The following is a 22694-nucleotide window of genomic DNA, read 5'->3' on the forward strand; positions in this document are numbered from 1 at the left end:
TTAGGAAATAGATGAGAAAATGGTTAAGAACTGGAGTGGAGTCACTGGAGTTGTATCAGGCAATTTTGCATTCATATTTCTATTTGGCTTTGAGATCACTTGGTGGCTTTGGGCTCACTGATCTATCCTCAGCCTGGTGTCCTGGGTTCAGCCATTATCCCCCTTCAGCAATGCTGTTGGTTAAGTTGAACTGAAGCAAGCCCGAGTTTCTGCAGACACTTCCCACATTCCATTCAACAAGGAGCATGGCCACAAGGAGATCAGAAGCATCTCCTCAACATTTTGTCCAAACTAGTGAGCATTGGTGTTAGGGTATGATTAGTTAAAGCTACCATTTGTTGAATTGATCCAGGCTCAAACTGTGGGTTATGATTATATTGCTTTAGCACTACATTTAAAACTAGTTTGTTAGTTTACATTGCTTAAAGATCCCACAATTTGGCCACAATGCTATTTCAGGCTAGTTTAAAATAGTGATGATTAACTATGGAGGAAGATAGGACCAGTGGCTTGCTTCTGCTTATATGCGAGATGGGCTATTGTCTCTCAGCTAGCTTATGTGGAAAAACAAAACATTGTATTTGTATCCATGTGTGTGCATGCATGCATTTGTGTGTATATTCCTTGATGTTACATCTTGATCAATGTGAACCCACTAAAGGATACACAGAGGTGGCATGTTGTTTCTTTTCTCTGAAATATAGCCTACACTTGAACCTAATCTATGTAATACTGTATTGATATTAAGGTAAAACAAGATAGACTTGGGGGAAATTATTGCTTCCCCTCTTTTGATACAATACGACATCCTCATGCTTGTAGCACTTCACTCATACAGTTAAACAAATATTGCAAAGAAAGTCATCATATATTCAAAATGTGACTACAATAAGAAAGAAATCAGATAATGCTTTAATCAAAACTTTTAAAATATATTATCTTCATATTTTGTAACATTGCTTTTTTGTTTGGATAACCTAAAGTCATCAGATCCAACCTGATCTAATCTTGGAAGCTAAGCAGATAAAGCTCTGGTTAGTACTTGGATGGGAGACACTCATGAACACAATATTTTAGAGCAGGTGTTCTCAAACATTTGCACAAAGTCATGGGGCCCTTTTTGAAGGAAAAATTCCCAACTTATCAACTGTAGAGTAACAATTGAAGGTGTTTGGTGTATCTCCTAAATGTGGATGTCTTGATCAGAAGCCATATGAAACTCCCTGTTTTACTTCACATCATGTCTTCCTGCCTCCACCCTTGCTTCACTCCTGCCCTAATGGTGTTTCCAATATGAACAATAATAACAAAGAGGTTTGGAAGAGACCCATTGGGCCATTGAGTCCAATCCCCTTCTGCCTTTGTGCACCGAAAGCACAAGCAAAGCACCCTAACAGATGGCCACCCAGCCTCAATGTTAATAATAATAATAATAATAATAATAATAATAATAATAATAATAATGATAATAATAATAATAATAAAAAAGAGGGTTGGAAGAGACCCCTTGGTCCATTTAGTCCAACACCCTTCTGCCTTTGTGGACTGAAAGCACAAGCAAAGCACCCCTGACTGATGGCCACCCAGCCTCAATGTTAATAATAATAATAATAATAATAATAATAATAATAATAATAATAAAGAGGGTTGGAAGAGACCCCTTGGGCCATTTAGTCCAACCCCCTTCTGCCTTTGTGGACCAAAAGTACAAGCAAAGCATCCCTGACAGATGGCCACCCAGCCTCAATGGTAATAATAGTTAATTATTATTATTATTATTATTAATAATAATAATAATAATAATAATAATAATAATAATAATAATAATAAGGGTTGTAAGAGAAGAAGAGACCCTTTGAGTCATTTAGCCCAACCCACTTCTGCCCTTGTGCCGTGGGGGCCGGATAAATAGCTTCGATGGGCCGCATCCAGCCCCCGGGCCTTAGTTTGGGGACCCCTGCTCTATACCATTGGTTCTCAAAGTATACTCCATGGAGGCCTTGGGGGTCTGTGAAGCATATTGAGGGGCTCCACGGTTTCCTCCTCCTTCCTCCCCCTCCAAGTTTCCCCCCCTCTTTCCTGCTCCTCCCCCTCTCCTGCCTCCTTTGCCACTAAAAGCCTTTTCTCTTGCCTCCCTCATCCCCAAAAGCCTTTCCCCCTTGCTTTGCTTGCTTCCAAAACCCTATTTCCCTCCCACTGCTCAGGGGATGCTTTGATTGTGCTTTTCCTGCATGGCAGAAGGGAGTTGAACTGGATGGCCCCTGGGTTTTTGATTATTATTACTACTACTATTACTATTAGAATAATAGTTACTATTATTACTATTACTATTACTATTACCTGCAGAAAAAATGGAAATCAAAGGTACAGAATGGGGGACGCCTGGCTTGACAGCAGTGTGTGTGAAAAATACCTTGGAGTCCTCGTGGACAACAAGTTAAAAATGAGCCAACAATGTGATGCGGCAGCTAAAAAAGCCAATGGGATTCTGGCCTGCATCAACAGGGGAATAGCGTCTAGATCCAGGGAAGTCATGCTACCCCTCTATTCTGCCTTAGTCAGACCACACCTGGAATACTGTGTCCAATTTTGGGCACCACAGTTGAAGGGAGATGTTGACAAGCTGGAAAGCGTCCAGAGGAGGGCAACTAAAATGATCAAGGGTCTGGAGAACAGGCACTATGAGGAACGGCTTAAAGAGCTGGGCATGTTTAGCCTGCAGAAGAGAAGGCTGAGAGGAGACATGATAGCCATGTACAAATACATGAAGGGAAGTCATAGGGAGGAGGGAGCAAGCTTTTTTTCTGCTGCTCTGCAGACTAGGACACGGAACAATGGCTTCAAACTACAGGAAAGGAGATTCCACCTGAACATTAGGAAGAACTTCCTCACTGTGAGGGCTGTTCGACAGTGGAACTCTCTCCCCGGACTGTGGTGGAGGCTCCTTCTTTGGAGGCTTTTAAGCAAAGGCTGGATGGCCATCTGTCGGGGGTGCTTTGAATGCGATTTCCTGCTTCTTAGCGGGGGGTTGGACTAGATGGCCCATGAGGTCTCTTCCAACTCTACTATTCTATGATTCTATGATTCTATTAAGGCTGGATGGCCATATGTTGTGGTTGCTTTGATTGTGCTTTTCCTGTATGGCAGAAGGGGGTTTGGACTGGATGGCCCCTGGGGTTTCTGCATTTATTATTCTTATTATTACATATACTGGGTGACCATCTGTTGGAGGTGTTTTGATTGTGCTTTTTCTGCATGGCAGGAGGGGGTTAAACTGGATGGCCCCTGGGTTTTCTATTGTTGTTGATGATGATGATGTAGTTATCTTTATTATTACTGCTACTGCTACTACAAAGGCTGAGTGGCCATATGTTGTGGGTGCTTTTTTGTGCATTTCCTGCATGGCAGAAGGGGGTTGGACTGGATAGCCCCTGGAGTCTTCCACTGAAATACTGTTAAGTTTATGTTGGTCAAAAAGTTTGCCTATGTCTGATATATATATATATATATATATATATATATATATATATATATATATATATATATACACATACATACACATTATATATAACATAATATATAAACATTTCTTGGGGCTCCATGAGAAACTTTGTTTCAAATAGGGCTCTGTGGCTGAAAAGGTTTGAGAACTCCTGCTCTATATTAGCTTGCTGCTTTCAGAAATTGCAGTAAACTTCATCCTAATGTCAGTGCTGAAATAAAATTAAATTGCATACCTAATTGGTTTCTTTACATGGAAAGTAAAGCCATCATCTTGTGCTTTGTCTTAGGCAACAAATATGTGGCTGATCTAGATTTCTCCATTGTTTTATGCTAGGCATTATTCCCTCCTTTTTCACATAACAAAGTAAAAAAAATGCACATATGTGTGTTGTTCCTTATGGTTTTTATGCTACTTGTGGGCACGCCCACATGATTCACATGAGCTATGCCCTGGATCATAGTACATATCACATAGGAAAGTTATTTTGTCATGCGCTTGAAGGAGAACCCAAAAAGTAATTTATGATGGTGCAATTGGACATTGCCTACATTGGGATGGGGAGTTTGCATGCATCTCTGGGGCTAACAGCAACTCATTGTTATCATTGAAAAAGAATAAAACAGGCCACAGCTGTCTGATATGTTGCTTGTGACCATCCTGGGTCTGAAGGCAAAACACTTTTAAAAGAATCAATGTTGTTTGAAGACTCCTGGACCCCCTCAGTTTGCCACAAAGCATCAGGTCACATATGATATTTAGCCACCCAGATATGTTTCCAAAGCCTCCCATAAATCCTTAAAGAAAAAGCCAAGCAGCCTGGTGCTATGTTTCAACTGGTGCCAGCGAGGCAGGTGTGCTGGGGATCTAGCACAAAACTGCTGTCACTAGCACAAACTCCCTAGATATCAGCTTTAATCAGGGAAGCTGCCGCTTGGAGCCTTTCCATGGTGGGAGGAAGGGAAAAGGAGACCAGATGGAAGCAAGGGACATTTAAAAGTTATGTTGATATTGAAACAACCCACATGGTTGTATCAGTTGGCAAGCCACCAACTGTGGGCTGATTTAATCTGCGATGTAACTTCACTGAAATCTCTATTATTGCAGGCATGTGCCCATCTAACAAGTGGTAGGTGTGAAGCATTTTGAACACTTGAAGACACTTTACAAATACTAAATGGCATTGTAGATTAGTACTATAGATGTGGGGGACTAGCTTTTTTCCCCATTGTGCCTTGGCTTAGTACCATACTCATGCCTATTGGCTGCAATTATTTCTTTGCAGGAAACACTCTACAGACTCACAGACTAGCACTGGTCTAGGGACTTCCACTTTGATTGTGATGATGGTGATGATGTAACAGCTACAGAAATTCAATCTTAAAATAATTCAATCTGTAATAATGATATGGGAAATTTATCTGGAAAGAGCAACCAACCTGTAGAAAGTTACTAATAATATGTGATGCTGTATCTAGAGGAACACATGAACTTCCTAGGGCTCTCAGAATTTTCCCATAGACCGTTAGAAAACAGGAAAGAGATATGATATTGCCTTCATCAACTTACGACGTCTTTACAGCTTTGGTAGGAAGGGAGCTTCAGCTACCACTTTGTTTTCATTGGAGACAGAGTGGTGGCTGAAATCCCACTAGACAAGTGGTTCTCAACCTTCCTAATGCCATGCCCCCTTAATGCAGTTCCTCATGTTGTGTTGGCCCCCAACCATAAAATTATTTTGTGTTCATAACTGTAGTTTTGCTACTGTTATAAATCATAATGTAAATATCTGATATGCAGGATGTATTTGCATTCACTGGACCAAATTTAGCACAAATAGGGGTGATTTTGTCAGTAGTTGCTGGGATTTATAGTTAACCTACAATCAAAGAGCATTCTGAAGTCCACCCACAAACGAATTGAACCAAACTTGGAACACAGAACTCCCATGATAAACAGAAAATACTGGAAGGGTTTGGTGGGCATTGACCTTAGATTTTGGAGTTGTAGTTCACCTACATACAGAGAGCACTGTGGACTCCAAACAGTGATGGGTCTGGACCAAACTTGGCATGGATACTCAATATGCCTAAATTTGAACACTGATGGAGTTTGGGGAAAATAGACCTTGACATTTGGAGTTGTAATTGCTGGGATGTATAGTTCACCTACAATTAAAGAGCCCCTTGAACCCCACCAACAATAGAATTGGGCCAAGCTTACCACATAGAATCCTCATGACCAACAGATATTACTGGAAGAATTTGGGTTCCTAAGACCATCAGAAATATGTGTTTTCTGGTGGTCTTTGACAACTCCTCTGAAACCCCCCCTCATGACCCTCCCAGGGGTCCTGACCCCCAGGTTGAGAAATGCTATACTAGACTACTTTGGTCTCAGTGGCAATGTGAGCAGATCAACAAGTGTCAAGTGTAAAGGGACAGAAAAATTAGTGGCATTATTCTGTTTAATCAGAAATACAGAATTGAAACAGATCTTATTGGTCATCAACTCATAGCCAAGTCATGAAATTCAAACCTAAGAATATTCAGCCTCTAAGATCCCACTAAACTATCTAAGTTAGAACCAGTTCACAGAATTGCAGAGATGAGAGTATGGGTAAATGACTGTACATTTCAAAGCAAGTTTTTACTTTATTTTTATGCCTACATGCCTTCCACTTCAAGGCCAATTTGCATTTCTTTCTAAAGTCCAATAATGCTCTTCCAATTACTTCATTGTCCTTGATTAAATGTTTAATTTTAAAAAATTATGGAACAAGGAAGAGGGGCAGGCCTGAATTCTTTCTAACCAGTAAATGCATCAAAGTAAGAAAAAGAATAAGTAGAATATAGATCCAGCTAGAAGAGAAAAATAGTGATGAGCCCATTGGGGAGCATATTTTTTTTCCTTTGAAAAGTGAATGCGATCAAAATGCAATGGAAAAAAATAATAACTGCAAGTTTAGTTACTGCACAAAGGTTTTATTCTCCCATTAATTTAAACAAGTCTCTCTGCACACTCTAGCAAATATGTCGAGTTCTGAACCATAACAATTCAGGGAAATTTAATCATCCTTACAAATGAGTCTGCCACCCCTATCTGGGGTCATTGCAGATACTCATCCACATTTATGCGTATACACACACACAGATTTAGAAAGGGCACATGTCCTGGCACTTAGAATATGGGAAGGTGCTGTTATAAAGGGATTGGCAGAGGCTGAATGGATTGATCGAATCCGAATTAACATCTGTCAAACGAATCTCCTAAATTTTGTTTAAAAGGACTTTTCAGACTGGGGGTATATCTTTCTGTGTTTTACTTCTTACTTTTTATCTGCCACCACCAAGCTAACAGCTCTTTCCCTGTGCCTGAACCACAGTTTCCAAGTAAGCAAATTCCAGTTTTCATTGCAAACACAGTGACTTCAAAACAGCAGTGGAATAGAAGGGACAGGAAGTGGTGGTGGGCTGGAAAATAGGAACAGCCATTTGTCTTCATGTCTTTGCAGGTAAGCAACTGCAAAGAAGTTTCACTCATTTTCTCTCATAGATCTTTCACTTTAAAGAAAAGAGAAACTGGAACCTTTATATTCCTGACACTTTCCTCTTCCCATTCCCAACAGCCTTGAAGGAGGGGCATATGAAGCATCTCAATAAGGTTCTTCTCATGTAACCTTGTCTTTTCTTAATAATTGGGAACACATTAAACAGAGAAGGAAAGTAAAAGAATGATGAGAATTATCCTATTTTATTCCACAGCTCCTTGCTTCTCTATGTGCTTGATCTTGAATATCCGTTGGAAGAATAATTACGATGAGCCAAATGAGTGTCTTTAGAAACAGAATCAGATGGCAGAATTCTTCCTAGCAGTATTTATTTCAGATGACTAGTGGTGTGTGTGTGTGATAATTTAGAGTGCCTGTTTGAAAAAAAAAAGCTTGAAAAAGTGTTTTTTTTATATTTTTAAAAAACCAACTCAAAATTCCTTTCTCTAAATACTCCCAGCTAGTATAGCTACTAGGCTTGATCGATCCACGAAAAATTTGATTCTAAACTCGTTTCAAAACTAGAGGGGGGCAGCTTTTCATTTCTGATGGTATTTCCGAATTTGGCCCCCCAAAAAATTCGAAATTAACGAAAATTCGTTATTTTCTAAATTAATTCGTTAATGGCGGACGCGCATGCGCAATTCCCAAAAACAGCACAGAGGGAGAGGACTTTACAGGACTCTCCCACCCTCATTTTTTGAGTGATCTTCTTCAAACTTGGTACAGTGGTAGAACACATTTAACACTGATAGCTCACCAAAATTTGGAATGTTTCCCTTATCCTCTGATTTTTGGCGAATTTTCATAGCTTTTATAATAAACCATTTTTTAATAATTGCAGAAATCTGTTCCTGGTTTGAAAGTCTTATTTCCTGTTAAATTGGGTTGTCTTTACTGTGAAAGTCATTCTTCTACTTCAGAAACTTTGTTTTTGTGGCTGAAACTTTGTTAAATTGGTGTGTGTGTGATATATACTGTGTATATATAATATATATATAGTCCCTGCATAATGTGTGTGTGTGTGTGTGTGTGTGTGTGTGTATAGGTAAAGGTAAAGGTATCCCTTGACGTTAAGTTCAGTCATGTCTGACTCTGGGGGTTGGTGCTCATCTCCATTTCTAAGCCCAAGAGCCAGTGTTGTCCATAGACACCTCCAAGGTCATGTGGCCGGCATGACTACATGGAGTGCCATTACCTTCCCGCCACAGCGGTACCTATTGATCTACTCACATTGGCATGTTTTCAAGCTGCTAGGTTGGCAGAAGCTGGAGCTAACAGCGGGCACTCACTCTGCTCCCGGGATTTGAACCTGGGACCTTTCGGTCTGCAAGTTCAGCAGCTCAGTGCTTTAACACACTTCGCCATCGGGGCTCATGTATATATAATATACATACACATACACACAATGTGGAGAATATGTGGAAAGGTAGATAGATAGATAAGTTGGGAGCCACAGCGAAGGCACCTTCCTGGGAGCAAGGTCTAATAATAATAATAATAATAATAATAATAATAATAATAATAAAAAATCCCTTACAATATCCAAGATGGCTCACTGCTACAGAATCTTGGGAGGTTTAGTTTGATATGGTACCATTATTGGCAGAGAAAGCTAAGCTGTAGGAGTTGAAATCCAATCATTTATCCTCCCTATAGAATCAATTTTATATGCATTTTTAGCTACAGAAAAGCTAAAATCAGGACAGTAAAAGAACAACACCCAGAAAATGGGAATTCCAGACAGGAAACAATCAGGGCCAGCTAATACCTCCCAACAAAGGATTCCCCCAGGTAGGAAGCAGCCAGGCTTTGAAGCTGCAAGGCTATTCAATGCTAATCAAGGTGACCAATTGCAACATTCACACTTGCCTCCCACAGACAAGAGTTCTTTCTCCCACCCTGGACCTTCCACAGATATATAAACCCCACTTGCCTAGCTTCGCACAGATGTCAAAACCTCTGAGTATCAGGCCTGAGCTGAGGCGAGGCGGCGGCAGCCATTTCCCCCCTCCGTCTTCCTCCTCCTCCTCGGCCTCCTTCCCCCTCGCCCCCTCCCATTGGCTGAGCCCGTGACGCCCCTTTTGCTGAGGGGCAAAAGGAAAGGGCCTGAATGGTGGGAGTTTGGGTGATTTGCAAAAGCTTTTTTTTCCTAACGAAAAAAACGACGACATAACGAAAAACAGCCTCTCGCGATTCGAAACCGCGATATCCAGACGTGTGGACAACCAATGCTTCAAAATTGCTTCAAAACAAACGAAAATAACGAATTAATAACGGTTAACGGGGAAAACGAATTATTTGAGCAAGCCTAATAGCTACTTTAAGTCAAACCATTGGTTCATCCAGCTTATTACTCTATACATTAATTTGCAGGTATTATAGAGTTTTCAGGTGTTACTGTCAAAAAGTAGACTGTGTGTATGTTCCAAGCATAAATCTGTTCCACACTAAATGGAGTATTGTGTCAGTAGTAACTGCTATATTTAGCAGAGGGGAGCAGGAACTCAAAAGTCGGTAGGGATAAGACTGTAATCTTTTACAAAATTGTGTAGAAAGGGAGGAACACAGTTTACTGAGGAAGTGATTACCAAAGCATACTAAAGCAATGCTAGAACAAGACAAGTCTTCTAGTGTTCTTGATAGTGCAGTAAAAGCCTCATTCCCATTTAAGGATTTGCTCCTCACTAAAACAAAGCCACACATCACATGACAGAAAGCAGCGGCAAACATACCTATTTGTTATGCTAGTGTGTCTTTAAGTCATTTCTAATTTATGGTGACCCTAAGGTGAATCTATCACAAGTTTATCTTGGTAAGATTTGGTCAGAGGGAGGTTGTCTTTGCCGTCTTCTCAGGCTGAGAGTATGACTTGCCTAAGGTCATCCAGTAAGTTCCCATGGTCAACCAAGGATTTGAAACTAGAGTGGGAAAACCATTATATGACCCTACCTTCCAAGGTCAGCTACCAAAATTGTTCCCTTTGTGTCCAAAGAATCACAGACAAACAAAAGCACTTGATTTATTTCACCTGGTACAATAATTGTCATGGGTGCTTAAAATATCAAGACATAAGAATTGAGAAATAATGCCTCTTCAGTTTTATTTTGCCATCTGGCTTGTTATGAGGCAGCAGAATGACCAGTCCATTTGAATGCCTTATGTGAGCTAGGGCTTCTAGGGACAGGTAAATCTTCTTTAGTTCTCTTTGATGATGATGATGATGATGATGAAGTGATGATTAGTCTGCCAGACAAAGAAGGCAAGTGGAGGAGGTCTAGGTCTCCTTTTGTGAAAGGAGGTCTTCCTTTCATAAAAGAGAGCAAAGAAAGGCTGTACCTATTGCTGGAGGAAGGGTGTGATGACTTATGGGCCATGTAGTCCCGTTCCTAGTACTGTTGTGACAGATGAAGAGGAAAACTTGGGTTTCCCACTGTTTCAGCCAGAATTGGAGCCCTTGCACCTGCAGGATGTTTGCCCTCCAGAAGTCAGCCAAACAAGCCTTGGGCAGAAATCTCCCCCTTTTTCTCGCCGCCTTTATTATAATCAAGATAGAAGCGCTCGGGAGGCGACTCGCAGGAGTGCTAGGATAGCTGCCAGACAAATAGATGATTAAGTCTGTTCCCTTGGGAAAGTTTAAGGAGTCCTGCATCTGGACACAGAATAGGTTTCGTTTCTTGTTCCCCAGAGAAAGTGTTCTCTGGCGGGAAAACAAGATCCTATATATGTGTTTGACCACAAGGATTCCTTGCGGAGTCAATTCGTCAACTTCGGGAGTAGATTGTGTGTGGACTACGCTACTCCAGCTTCCAGGACCTTGCTCTCGTCCCAGCCCTGCCTTGTTCCCCGGACCTCGCTACGGATTCGCCACGGACCCTGTTCTTGTTCCTCGTTTCTTGTTACCTTGAATCAAGCCTTATTTGTCAAGAATCCAGTTTGCTTTCCAGCCTTGCATCAAGTTCCATGGACTAAAGGACCTTGTTATTTCCCCTCACTTTGCTTGGCAAAGTGTGTGTTTCGGTTATTGGATTACAACTTTGGACCTTAATATCTCATATTGGACATTGTTTCCTTGGACTATATTTGACCTTTCCTGAAAGGTCTATTTCTGAACTATATTCTACACTTGTTTTTATTGACTTTATATATTCCTTTAATAAAGATATTAGATAGATTCTGGCCTCTGCGTGTGGTTATTGGTGCTCTGCAGCCTGGGTCCTGACAAAGGGTGAAAGACTGCAGAATGAGAAGCCACTATTAAAGCTGGCCATTAGCACATGTCTGTGGGGAGCCTCCACGGCCCCCGTTGCCTCGCTGCTCGGCTAGCTTCAGTGGCCCCGTTGCCTTGCTGCCCTGCCTCCTGCACGGATTGGAACACCTGTACGGGGAGCCTACACGGCCCCTGCTGCCTTGCCGCTCCACTATTTCAGCAGCCCCGCTGCCTCACTGCCCCTCTCGATGCTTTCCTGGCCTTTGGGTGACCTTTTCATCATCTCCTCTTGAATTTTTGAATAATGTGGCAGGTAGTAATGGGGGGTGGGGTGTAGTTGAGGGACCTTGCCATCCCCCTTTAAGAGAGGGAGGGGGAGGGAGGAATTAGGAGAACTTGGCTGCACCTGGCTGGACCTGAGGGAGGGATGGAGGACTAATTGATTGATTCCACCTGAACTGGTGACTTGGATTTTATTTAAGAGGCTTCCATCTTTCATAGTAGCTGTGCCATCTTTACTTAGTGGCCTCAAGAGTATGACAGGTGGAGCTAATATTGTGTATGTGAAGCTGCTACTTGACCGAAAGTCTGTGAAATATATGAAGCAGCTGAACTATCAAGAGTCAGATGCCAATTTGAGAGCAAAACAGAGTTTATTCAAGAGAAAGCCCAAAAAAAAAAGACATAAACACAAAAGATGGCTTTAAACACTTAACTTTCAGTGTTTAAAAGCAGTCCAAACAAAAATATATCAAAAGAATGCTTTAGCAACCAAACCGGGTTATCTAAGCATATAATCCAGATAAAACAAAAGGTCCTTCAATTCAGCTCTAAACAAACTAAGTTGGCTTGGAAAAGTAGCCAAAACAAAACAAAGACTTGAAAACTTCCAAAAAAACTCCCAAGAGTCACAAACTAGCAGTTTTAACACAAAGCTCTAAACAGAAACGGAAACTGGGCAAAAGAGCCTGTAAACAAACTTGGAGCTGATGCAAAAAGGGAAGGAATGGCTCCAAGCCTTTACTGTTGCAGGATTTGGGGATTTAAAGGGGCAGTGCAAAAAGACGTTGAATTAGCATGAACAGCAGCAAACTGCTTCAAGAGTGCAGGTAATGCCAGAAGCTCCAGGGACAAAGCGAAGAGACATCGTCAAGTTGATCCAGGGTCAGGACAGGAGACAGCAGCAGGGTCCGGAAGCAAGCCAGAAGTCAAGAGCCGTGGGTAGACTAATCAGAGAGCGTAGGCAGAAACAGGGTCGAATTCCAGTCCAGGTTCCAGAGGTTGTAGTCATCAGTTCAAGGTCCACGAAATGGCACAAAGAGCCAAAACAATGGAGGCAACAGCAGCTAAAAACAGTAATAACAATGCAGTCCAGGAAAACCCACACAGTTCCAGCCCTCCGTTGCAGAGCAACCCAGATCTTACATCTTTTTTTAAAAAAAATAATTTTTATTATACTTTTGTACATATATATGTATATACAGATAAGATAAAATAATATAAAAAAAACAAAAGAAAGCAAAAACAAAGAACACACCATGGGAGGGGGGAGGAGGGGGGAGGAGGGGGAGGAGGGGGGAGTAAAGTGGGGGGCAGGGAAAAAAGAAGAGAAAAAAAAGAAAAAGAAAGAGAGAGAAACAATAGGGAAGATGGGGAAGTGGGGGGGTCGACTTCCACTTCACTCGGCAGGTAGGTCTGTCTTTCTCATTTTGAAAATTCTTCATCTGTTCCTCTTTACTTGCTTCTTTTCCCATTGCTATTTTATTGTCTTCTTCACGGGATCTGTGATTAGGTTTGGACTCAATCTTAGGGCGTGTTCTGGAATTTCTTCTTCTTTTTTTTGTATATAAAAAATTAATTTATTTTCTTTATTTAATTATTGTTATTTATATAGTCCTTCCTTTATTCTTTATTTTCCGATCCTATTTTGTAGCCATGTTAGTTCCTAAGTACTTTTCTATTGCTTGCCAGTTTGTTTCTTTCCTTGGTCTGCCCTGATTCTTTGCTATTAAATAGGTTAGCCTATCCATATTTTTTATTTCCGCTACTTTAGTTAACCATTCCTCTGTCTTAGGTATTACTTTCTGTCTCCAATATCTGGCGTATGACATTCTGGCCGAAGTGGTTAGATATGTCATTAGTTTTTCCTCATTTATGTCCTGGGATTCTTTAAAAATTCCTAACAAGTAGAGTTCCGGAGTCTTTTTCACTTTTATATTCAACATATTTTGTATAATTTCATGTATTTTATTCCAATATTCTTTCGCTTTTTTACATTCCCACCAAATATGATGGAAGGTTCCCTCTTTTTCACTGCATTTCCAACATTTGTAGTTTTTAGTTTTATTAATCATTCCTAATTTTTTGGGGGTGATCTACCACCTGTAAAACATCTTCATCCAGTTCTCTTTTAACGGTAAGAATATGTGTGTTTTAACTTCCTTCCCCAGCATGCTTCCCACTCTTCCATTTGGATGGGCCTTCCTATATCTGTGGCCCATTTAACCATATTATTCTTTACCTGTTCTATCTCTGTGTTCCATTCTAGTAATATTTTGTAAATTCTTGAGATTAGGTGGCCTGTTGAAAATAGTATTTTGTCCCAGAGATTGTTTTTCCCCATGAAACCCTTTATTTCATCTTTTTTATAGTATTCCTTCAATTGGCCATACTGTAACCAAGTTATATTTTTATATTCTGTTTTCAACTCCTGTTGGGATTTTAATACATATTCTGATCCTTGCAGTTTTATTAGATCTTCGTATTTGGGCCATTGTGACCAACTGTCAGAACCCTGGCTGCTGGGCACCAAAAACCATACACGGAGGTCAATCTCTATCTAATATCTTTATTAAGGAAATATATAAAAGCAATAAAAACAAGTGAAGAATATAGTTCAGAAGCAGACCTTTCAAATGAGGTCAAATATAGTCCAAAAATGTATTGTCCAATAATTGATATTAGAGTTCAAAGTTTTAATCCACTTGACCGAAACACACACTTTGCCAAGCAATAGTGTGGGGAAATGTCAGAGTCTTAGAGTCCAATGAAACTTGATAGCAAGGCTGGAAATAAACTTGATTCTTGGCTAGGTCCGTGACTAGGAACAGGGCAAAACATGAAGCGTGGAGCGTCTGTGGAACAGGGCAAAACATGAAACATGAAGCGTCCGTGGTTACACAGCAAGGCCAGGCAAAGGCTTGGAAGCTTGATCCGGGAAGCAAGGAACTGGGGTTACGAAGTCCACACACGATCTCTCTCCTGAAGCTGATCAATTGACTCCGCAAAGAATCTCCCGTGTCAACCACCTATATTGGGTCTCGTTTCCCGCCAACAAATCTCTTTCCCTAGAGAACAAGAAACGAAACCCAACTCTGTCCAGATGCAAGACTCCTTAGATTTTCCCAAGGGAAGCAGGCCTAATCAGTCTGTTGTTTGGCTGCAATCCGCAAACTCCTCCGCTGGGCTTCTCTGACTCCTCTGTCTTTAGAATAAAATTCTTTCCTGGGAAACGGAGGGGAGTTCTGCCCAAGGCCTGTTTTACTGAATTCTTGAGGGCAAACATCAATATCCGGCAGGTGAAGAGACTCCGGCTCTTGTTGAACCGGCGAAAACCCCATGTTTTCATCTTCATCTGCCACAATAGTACTAGGAACAGGGCCCATGAGGCATCACACCAACCTAGAAGTCTCCTTTGGACCGCCTCAAGAGGGGAGATCCATGTCGGGGTCTTATTATACATTCTTAGTTTATATTTGTTCCAAGTTTTTATAAGCGCCGATCTAATGAAGTGATTTCCAAAAATTTTCTCGATTTTAATTTTGTTGTACCATAAATATGAATGCTAGCCGGCTCTTAAATCAAATCCCTCTACTGTTAAAATTTTTTTATTTTTTAATTGAATCCAATCTTTTATCCAAATTAAGTTACTGGCTTCGTAATACGTCTTCAAATCTGGCATGGCAAGCCCACCCCTTCTTTTGTCATCAATTAGGTTTATCCTTTTTATTCGGGGTTTTTTCCCCTGCCATATGAATCTGCTCAAATCTTTATTCCATGTTATGAAGCATTTCTGATTCCTTAAAATAGGTAGGCATTGAAACAAAAATAACATTTTCAGAAGGATGGACATTTTCACTACTGAGATTCTACCCAACAGAGAAATTTTTAAATTTTTACAATTTTCTAGGTCTTTTTTTATATTTTTCCAAATTTTTTCGTAATTATTTTTTAATAGTTGGGAATTTTTGGGGGAGATGCTTATACCCAAGTATTTAATTTGAGGTTATTTCAATACCCAATGTTTTTGATATTAACTCCTGTTTTTTCTTATTTATATTTTTTGCGAGGGCTTTTGTTTTACTCATATTAATCTTTAATCCTGCAATGTCACCATATTCTTTAATAGTCGATATCCATTTTTCTCCCTTGTTAACTGGATCTTCAATAAAGCATATAATGTCATCCGCATACGCCTGTACCTTATATTGTACTCATCTGAAGCAAAGTCCCAGTCCAGTCTTCTTAAACACGTACAGGAATCCCAATGGCGCCCAGCAAACACCTTGCCACATGCAAAGTGAAGTGACCAAACATTCCCAATTTATCCCAATTCCCCCTGGGTGTCCAAACACCAACACCCAAAGAGCAGGTGTCCCAAATCCTTAATCAGAATCAGAGATCCACACAGCTAGAGCTCTTGGACTGGGCGTGCCTAATAGTTCATCAGAATCCCAATCATCCTGCCCATACCCAACACCATGCACACCTGAGGATCCATCCTCCCTCCTCCAAGTAGACCAAGTGGGATCTGCTTCTGAAGATACCCAAGGTTCAGCAGTATCCATGGGTCCCAATTCCCCAGACATCTCTGGTGCCCGTGCCCAGTCAGTGCCCACTTCCTCAGCCACCACCTGTTCACCAGCATCCATTTCTTCCACAAACTCCCCATCTGAATCTTCTTCAGAAGACTCCCCATTGAGGTCCCTAATCCTCTTTCTGTACAAATCCTCCAACAAGCCCTCCTCGCGAGGGTTTTTCCTTCCTCTCCTGATCCCACCACCATCATCCACAGTCCCCGAAGGCGCAGTCACAACATGAACTATAACTAAAGACTGGTGCAATGTGGTATTGGTGTATTGGATTTATTATGCTTAATACGTTACTGTTTTTATTTTTTATGTACTGTATACTGTTTAATGATTTTATGTTATGTTTTGACAGTTTGTATAATTGAGGCATTGAATGTTTTCCTAAAGATATGATGTACGTCACTCTGAGTCCTCTTAGGGGTGAGAAGAGTGGGATATAAATTAAGTAAATAATAAATAATAATAAATAGTGGGGGAAATAAATAATAATGGGGTGTCAGAGAGGAGCAAAAAGAAGCCCATGTTAGTGTTCGCTTTACATTTTGCATTTTTTGGGGGGTGATTTCAGTCAATTATAGGGACTTTTGAAGACCTAGGGTTATGTGAAGTCCATGGGTTGAGTTTTGCTCAACTCTCTCATCTGACAGCCAATCATTTTAGCAGGATTAATGGTACAATAGAGTCTCACTTATCCAAGACCTGCTTATCCAAGGTTCTGGATTATCCAATGCATTTTTGTAGTCAATGTTTTCAATATATCATGATATTTTGGTGCTAAATTTGTAAATACAGTAATTACAACATAACATTACTGCGTATTGAACTACTTTTTCTGTCAAATTTGTTGTATAACATGATGTTTTGGTGCTTAATTTGTAAAATCATAACCTAATTTGATGTTCAATAGGCTTTTCCTTAATCCCTCATTATTATCCAAGATATTCGCTTATCCAAGGTTCTGCCAGGCCGTTTAGCTTGGATAAGTGAGACTCTACTGTAATAGAATTTTTGTGACCTTTCTCTGTCTTTTCCTTTGATCATGGAGTAATGGCTGAATTACAAGGTCCAGCGCTACCAACAGGCAGTGTGAGTTGAATGCATCAGGTGATAAATGCTGATGGAACAGCTGTTATTATTGTCTTTATAATCATCCCACATTTTTCCAGTTCAGGATTCAAGGTGGTTTATTAATGTGCAAACCATAGGCCATTTCTTTACAAAAAAATAAGATATAGCAGTTCAACAATATAAAAGTACTACATAAAATAATTGTCACATAGATCTTGCATATGAAAAATCAATACAATTTAAATATAACCCATTAAATATAAGCAACAGTACTAAAATTTAGAATAGATAAAATTAGATTGAATAAAAGAATCTCCAGAGCAATCAAGTTCAATATCAGCAATAGATTTTGCCCAAATTTTCATTGCTGCTGGGATGAAAAAAGAAACCTTGTAAGTCACTGTTGAATTGATATCATAAAAGAGATAAAAATTAACAGCACAACATAATTAAAAATGTAATTAAAAATCAAGAAATTAAAAATTGTTTAAAAACATAGCCATGAAAAAGAAAACAGCAAATGGAAAACCTATCACTTTATGTGTGACCAATTCCACTTGAGCAGTCAGCCCTCTAAAGCTTCTTAAATTAAAGCAATCTTTATTTGCCTGCAAGAAGATAGCAAGGGAGGATAGTAATCCAACTTCTCTGGAATGGGAATTCCAGTACCCTGAAAGCCTATTTCCCAGTCATCTCTCTTGAGTTCACAGGTCCATCTAATTCCCCATAAATTAGGTTGCTTCCCTTTATCCCATTGCAACTGTTGAAGTCAGATTCATTTGGTGGTCCAGCTGGCTTTTGTGGGAGGTTCATCATTTTGGCCTTTGACTTGGGCAGCAAAATTTCTTGAGCCAGCCTTGATACTAATTGATATCTGCTGTGGGCCTCTTCCTTCATTTCTGTCCTTACAGATTTGGATGAGCCTGTTCTCACTGTCCACCAGACCATAAGTGATGTACGTGGCAGTTTCTACCAGGAGAAGACCGTCTTTTTGCGGTGCACAGTCAACTCCAATCCACCTGCTCGCTTCATCTGGAGACGGGGTTCTGAGACTCTTTCCCACAGCCAGGACAATGGAGTTGATATCTATGAGCCATTGTACACACAGGTGAGAGGTGCCTTAACCTTCCAACTGGCATTGCTATGTTTCCTATCATGACATGGACACACTGTACACTGCTACGTAGAGTTTTACAAAAGGAACTTTTTATTTATTTGCTTGTTTGAATATTTATATTTAAATATTTATACCCTACCCTTCTTTGCAAGTCTTATACATTTAAAATCAATATAAGTAAATTAAAATAATAATAATAACAATAACAACAACAACAACAACAACAACTTCCTTTTTATACCCCGCTTCCATCTCCCCAAGGGGACTCAAAGTGGGGATGAGCCCAGTCAACATTGTAAAATATGAACACATTAACATACATACACAATATCATAAAGAGAATAAAACCACAACAATTATAACAGTATAGCAGTTGTGACAAAATAAAAACAAGCTCTAACCAAATCCAATCAGCCTGAAATAAAGTCCATTTCTAGGCATTAATGGGCGGGTGGTGCAACTCACTTTGAAAATAGGGCTAATGGATAAAGTGCATAAGTGTGATGAGTAGAGGTGAGTGATGTAAGATGTGGAAAAATATCTTTGGGTAGAGGACAATAGTAAAGTGCAAGGACGAGATTTCATGTCCCAACTGCAGCCAGGTTATTTAGGGGATTGTCTAGTCAAATGCACAGCAGAACATCCACGTTTTTAGTTTTTTGCAGAAGATTGACAGGGTGGGTGCTAACCTAATCTCTAAAACCATTTACACTAAAAAAATAAATAAATACAGTACAATCCACTGTATCAGTATCCACACTTATCTGTGTCCAACAAAATATGTCATCTGTTTTCATTTTCTATGTCCTCCAGGGCAAGCGATCTTCATTCCAATAGAGTCTGTTATTATTTTCCATTTCACATATCCATACAAACTAGCAATAAAGTTGTTTCTCATATCTGCAGTTGTACTCTGCAAAATATCAAGACAACAACAATAACAATAATAATACACTTTATTTATATTCCGCTTTATCTCCCTGGAGGCACTCAGAACGGATTACAGTTTACATATACAGTAGAGTCTCACTTATCCAAGCTAAACGGGCCGGCAAAAGCTTGGATAAGCGAATATCTTGGATAATAAGGGGGGATTAAGGAAAAGCCTATTAAACATCAAATTAGGTTATGGTTTTACAAATGAAGCACCAAAACATCATGTTATACAACAAATTTGACAGAAAAAGTAGTTCAATGCGCAGTAATGTTATGTTGTAATTACTGTATTTATGAATTTAGCACCAAAATATCACGATATATTGAAAACATTGACTACAAAAATGGCTTGGATTATCCAGAGGCTTGGTTAAGCGAGGCTTGGATAAGTGAGACTCTACTGTATAAGGCAAACATTCAATGTTTTTTACACAGTAACAAATATATTCAATACCCTTTCCATCTCTGCCCTCTGGAGGAGATGCTTAACTTCAACCATGGGGAGGTGCTCTTGCTCCATTTTTCCATGCTGAAAGTGTCCATAGACTTTCTCTGATCGTTGTTGGCATGTCTGCATGGAGTGCCCTTTTACCTCCCCACTGAGGTGGTACCTATTGATTTACTTGCATTACATGCTTTCGAACTGATAGGTAGGCAGAAGCTAAAGCTGACAGCTAGGAGCTCACCTCAACTTGCAGTTTTAAACTGCTAACCCTCTGCTCAACAGATATCCTGCACCTAGCAGTTTTAACCCCTGCACTACCATGGCCTCTAAAGATGGCAGGAGAGTCTCTCAGCAGCTGTTGCAGAGTGCCTGGTTGGTAGACTGGCTCCCTCCTACTCAGCGGTCAGTGGAGTGGCAGTTAAAGATGGTGGCAGGATCTCTCAGATAAGCTTTTATGAAAGTTTATGTTCTTTCAGATAGCCTGCATGTAAGCCATATGGAGTTTTGTAGGCCATAATCTATACTTTTGAACAGTGACTTTAAAGGAATGAACTTCTAGCCAGTAAAACTATATTGTAACAAGGGAGCTATATGCTCTCTATAACCATTCCTCATCAACAACCTGGCCGCAACATTGTGGACTAGCTAAGCCTTCCAAAAACTATTTACAGTAACCTTAATGGAATGTAACTCATTATGACCACATAACCTTCGATCTAGGAATGTACATAGTTGACCTATAAATTTGAAATACATTAATGCATTTCTAGCTACCGCTGAAACCAATAAATCAGACCTGCAGCTGTGCCAGGAAGGCTACCCATCAAAGGATAATGTTGCCAGAATACCATGAGTCCCCTAGATGTCCTGGAGGATGATATTATAATCCAGGGGTCCCCAAACTAAGGCCCGGGGGCCGGATGCGGCCCTCCAAGGTCATTTACCTGGCCCCTGCCCTCAGTTTTATAATATAATATATTGTATATACATATAATATTATAATGTAATATAATATAACACTAATAATAATACCATATAATAATATTAATTATATATTCTATATGACATATAATATTACTAATAATATTACAGTATAGTGGTATAGTTCAATAAAGTAATATATAATGCTAATATTGTGCTATGCTAATAATATAATATATTGTATGTACATATAATATTGATAATAATATTATAATGTAATACAATATAACACTAATAATAATACCATATAATAATATCAATTATATATTCTATATGACATATATTACTAATAATATTACAGTATAGTGGTATAGTTCAATAAAGTAATATATAATGCTAATATTGTGCTATGCTAATAATATAATATATTGTATGTAAATATAATTTGTAAGCCACTCTGAGTCCCCTTTGGGGTGAGAAGGGTGTGATACAAACATAGTAAATAAATGCAGTAAATAAATAAATACATTTTAGACTTAGGCTCGCCCAAAGTCTGAAATGACTTGAAGGCACACAACAACAACAACAACAACAACAGCCCTAATTAACTTGACTATCTCATTGGCCAGAAGCAGGAGCACACTTCCCATTGAAATCCTGATAAATGTATGTTGGGTTAAAATTGTTTTTATTTTTAAATATTGTTTTGTTCTTTCATTGTTGTTGTTGTTGTTTTTGCACTACAAATAAGACATGTGCAGTGTGCATCAGAATTTGTTTGTATTTTTTTTTCAAATGATAATCTGGCCCCTCAACAGTCTGAAGGATTGTGGACCGGCCCTTGGCTTAAAAAGTTTGAGGACCCCTGTTATAATCAATACACCAGTTATCAGAGGCCAACCAGTGGCAATTCCTCCTCATCCTATTCTCTTGCCAGCTACTATATTGAGGGAGAAGCAGAAAACAGGTGAGTCTGGGCTGGATAATGGCTTGAGGCAATTTGAAGACTTGAGGGCAAAACAAGACTTGGAAGAATCCTCCTCACTGAAGCTTTCTTACATTCAAGAAGTCTGCTTTTTCCCAAGTCTTTAAATATTTTTTCCATCCCTAGTGGTATGTTAGGCTGAGAGATAGCGAGAACTCGGGGCAAGGCTCTAATCCACCCACTCCCTCTTACAATTCAGTAGGTAGGTAGGTAGGTTAGGCAGGTTATAGGTAGGCCCACAGCAGGTTATAGAGGGTGACATGTGGCTTATGGGTTGTAAGCACCAACATTATACAATGCTGCTATGTAACTCAGAACTGATTCATATGTATGTCTATGTACATAATTATGATAGGAGAGAGTGCAAAGTTTCATAAACTGCTTCTTATAGGGAATGGTGGGATATAAATGAGGATGACAGCAATGTCTTCGCTATCCTGGTATACAGGCTAATGGTACATTTCACAGCTACGTAGGCAATGTGACATCTTTCTTAAATGGAGTGCTTCTGCATTTCTGTGTCTGATTGATATTACGCTGATACTGTATTTTTTTTAAAAGGACAAGATAAAAGACTTCTTCAAGATTTATTTAATTTTTAAAAAAATCTAAGCAGAATTTTAAAAATGGAATATCCACACAAAAGAATTTCCTAAAGAGCCCACATAGAGCATAGTAGATATTCAAAGAGCAATACATTTACCACACAGAGAAGAGTGGAGACAGAGGAAGAATACTTGAAGATACTCTGTCTGCATTCTGCCTTTGCTGAAAATGAAACTCTCTTTTCCAATGAATATTCTAAGAAATGTATTTAGGCAGGATCTCATGTTTTGTGATATAGTCTAGGAATTATTTATACTTTGCTTTTTCTGGAGTTCAGTATTTCTGAATTAACTTTATAATACCTTTGAACTATAAAAGTATTGTGTTGTTGTGTGTTTTCTGGGCTGTATGACCATTTTCCATATACCTCACAACCTCTGAGGATGCCTGCCATAGATGTGGGTGAAACTTCAGGAAAGAATACTTCTGGAACATGGCCATACAGCCTGGAAAACACGCAACAACCCTGTGATTCCGGCCATG

At 39.6% G+C, this 22694-nt stretch overlaps 1 protein-coding gene across 3 annotated transcripts in view; it reads left to right on the plus strand.

Moving 5' to 3' along the window:
* mdga1 (MAM domain containing glycosylphosphatidylinositol anchor 1) overlaps positions 1-22694 on the plus strand; it is a 380665-nt gene that overhangs the window by 127178 nt on the left and 230793 nt on the right. For all 3 annotated transcript variants that reach the window (XM_008125164.3, XM_062973681.1, XM_016990606.2), the window contains one exon: positions 18113-18309. In XM_008125164.3, the coding sequence (XP_008123371.1) occupies positions 18113-18309 (197 nt within the window). The remainder of the gene's footprint in view (positions 1-18112; positions 18310-22694) is intronic.

This window comes from Anolis carolinensis, chromosome 1, assembly GCF_035594765.1.
Source record: "Anolis carolinensis isolate JA03-04 chromosome 1, rAnoCar3.1.pri, whole genome shotgun sequence".
Taxonomy (NCBI): domain Eukaryota; kingdom Metazoa; phylum Chordata; class Lepidosauria; order Squamata; family Dactyloidae; genus Anolis; species Anolis carolinensis.